This window comes from Otolemur garnettii, unplaced genomic scaffold (genome assembly GCF_000181295.1).
Source record: "Otolemur garnettii isolate 467f Iridium unplaced genomic scaffold, OtoGar3 scaffold00039, whole genome shotgun sequence".
Classification (NCBI taxonomy): domain Eukaryota; kingdom Metazoa; phylum Chordata; class Mammalia; order Primates; family Galagidae; genus Otolemur; species Otolemur garnettii.
In genome coordinates, this window is record NW_003852434.1 from 6,743,966 (window position 1) to 6,745,879 (window position 1,914).

The window sequence follows — 1,914 nt, forward strand, 5'->3', positions numbered from 1 at the left end:
GAGGCAGGAGACTCTCTTGAGCCCAGGAGTTGGAGGTTGCTGTGAGCTGTAATGCCACGGCACTCTACCCAGGGGGACAGCTTGAGGCTCTGTCTGAAAAAAAAAAAAAAAATGTTGCTTTAGTTGTATATATCCATTTATTCCTTTGGTAAGTGGAATTTATTGGTACATTATCAGAGTATTCATAATGTGGTCCATTTATCTTGCTAGGTGGTATAGAGAGAATGGACAGTATTAATAATTTCGTTTATTTATATTGACATGGATTCACTGAAGAAAATGCAGCTAATAAAAATTACTCCAATTCACTAGGAGTCAGGGAACTGTAAAGAACAATGAGATCTCATATTAAGCCCCCTTGTCAGATTAGAAAATATTAAAAGGAGTTATAATATCCATGTTGTAGGAAATGTGGCAAAGTCTTCGTTTAACATGCCGATGAGATGTGAATGTTACAGCCTTTTGAAAAAGCAGTGCTGGGATTACAAGCATGAGCCACTGAGTCCAGCCTAAAGTATATGATTTTATATATCTTACTTATTTTTACATGAAAGGATATAATTTAATTGAAGGGTTTGAGGAATCTGAAGAGGGAGTTCAGAGAGGGAGATATTTCATAATAAAAATAGCATCTATGAAATCCCTTTAAATGTGAAATTGTGTGTATATGTCATAGATGGGAGGTCAACAACATCTCGATGGTGATTTGATTGAGGTGGTTGGATTCTGACTGACCCTTGTAGAACTATATTTGAATGTATCATTCATATTCTTTATGAGGAACACACATTTTCATATCTGGAGGAAAGTCTATAGGTATAGTAGGGGGAAAGTAGCATGGATGGACTCAGCTGCCCTCAGCTATAAGATGACCTGGTCCATCCACATGTGTAGTTACCCACTTAGTGTTCATCAGGAAGAGATGCTTCCATCTCATCTTAACATCACTTGAGCAGATAATGCTGTTACTATCGATGTCCTTGTGGAATTTACATATACTGCTGATTTCTGGTTTTGATTTGGAAACTTTTGTACACCTTTTAGGCAAAAATAATGTGTTCCTCAATATGCAAATGTATTGGCTGTAAGAATTTTGAAGAAAGCCCAGAAAGAAAGACCTTGATGCACTTGGCAGATGCGGCTGAAGTAAGGGTACAGCAGCAAACTGCAGCAAAGACCAAGTTATCTTCTCAGATTTCGGACTTGCTTACTAGGCCAACACCTGCTTTGAATAGTGGAGGAGGAAAGTAAGTTAATTTGTTTACTTCTTACAGTATTTCTCTGATATGCTCAGATATTTTTGGTAAAATTTCTTTTTGGGAAACAAACTTGAGTTCATTAACTTGGTTGTTGCAAATGTGATTTTTGCCTTTTCTTTCCACCTTTAGTTATTTGCTGTAAATGAATTTAATGGTAACAGAAAAACCACTGTCCAGATATATTGTGCAATTCTAAAATACATATTAATGCTTTAATTCACTATGCTTAATTTAATTGGATTTCTCCCTATTAAGATGAAATAATTATGTAATTTGAGAACTCCTTAAGAAAACCAATTTTTTTTTTGAGACAGAGACTCAAGTTGTCACCCTGGGTAGTGCCATGGCATCATAGCTCACAGCAACCTCCAACTCGGGCTCAAGCGATCCTCTTGCCTCAGTTTTTCTATTTTAGCCGAAAAAAGGTCTCAAACCTCTGAGCAATCCACTGGCCTGTCTCCCAGAGTGAGAAAACCAAATCTTTTATACGCCTCACTGATACTGTGATTATTGTTTTTTTGCATTTTCTTTCTTTTTTTTTGAGACAGAGCCTCAAGCTGTCACCCTGGGTAGAGTGCTTTGGCATCACAGTTCACAGCAACCTCCATCTCCTGGGCTCAAGCAATTCTTCTGCTTCTGCCTCCCAAGTAGCTGG

At 37.7% G+C, this 1,914-nt stretch overlaps 1 protein-coding gene across 1 annotated transcript in view; it reads left to right on the plus strand.

The window, feature by feature from the left end:
• The window catches only part of LIN54 (lin-54 DREAM MuvB core complex component), an 81,181-nt gene that overhangs the window by 74,790 nt on the left and 4,477 nt on the right, over positions 1 to 1,914 (plus strand). The window contains exons 10-11 of the mRNA XM_003790111.3: positions 677 to 701; positions 1,045 to 1,247. Coding sequence (XP_003790159.1) covers positions 677 to 701; positions 1,045 to 1,247 — 228 coding nt within the window. The remainder of the gene's footprint in view (positions 1 to 676; positions 702 to 1,044; positions 1,248 to 1,914) is intronic.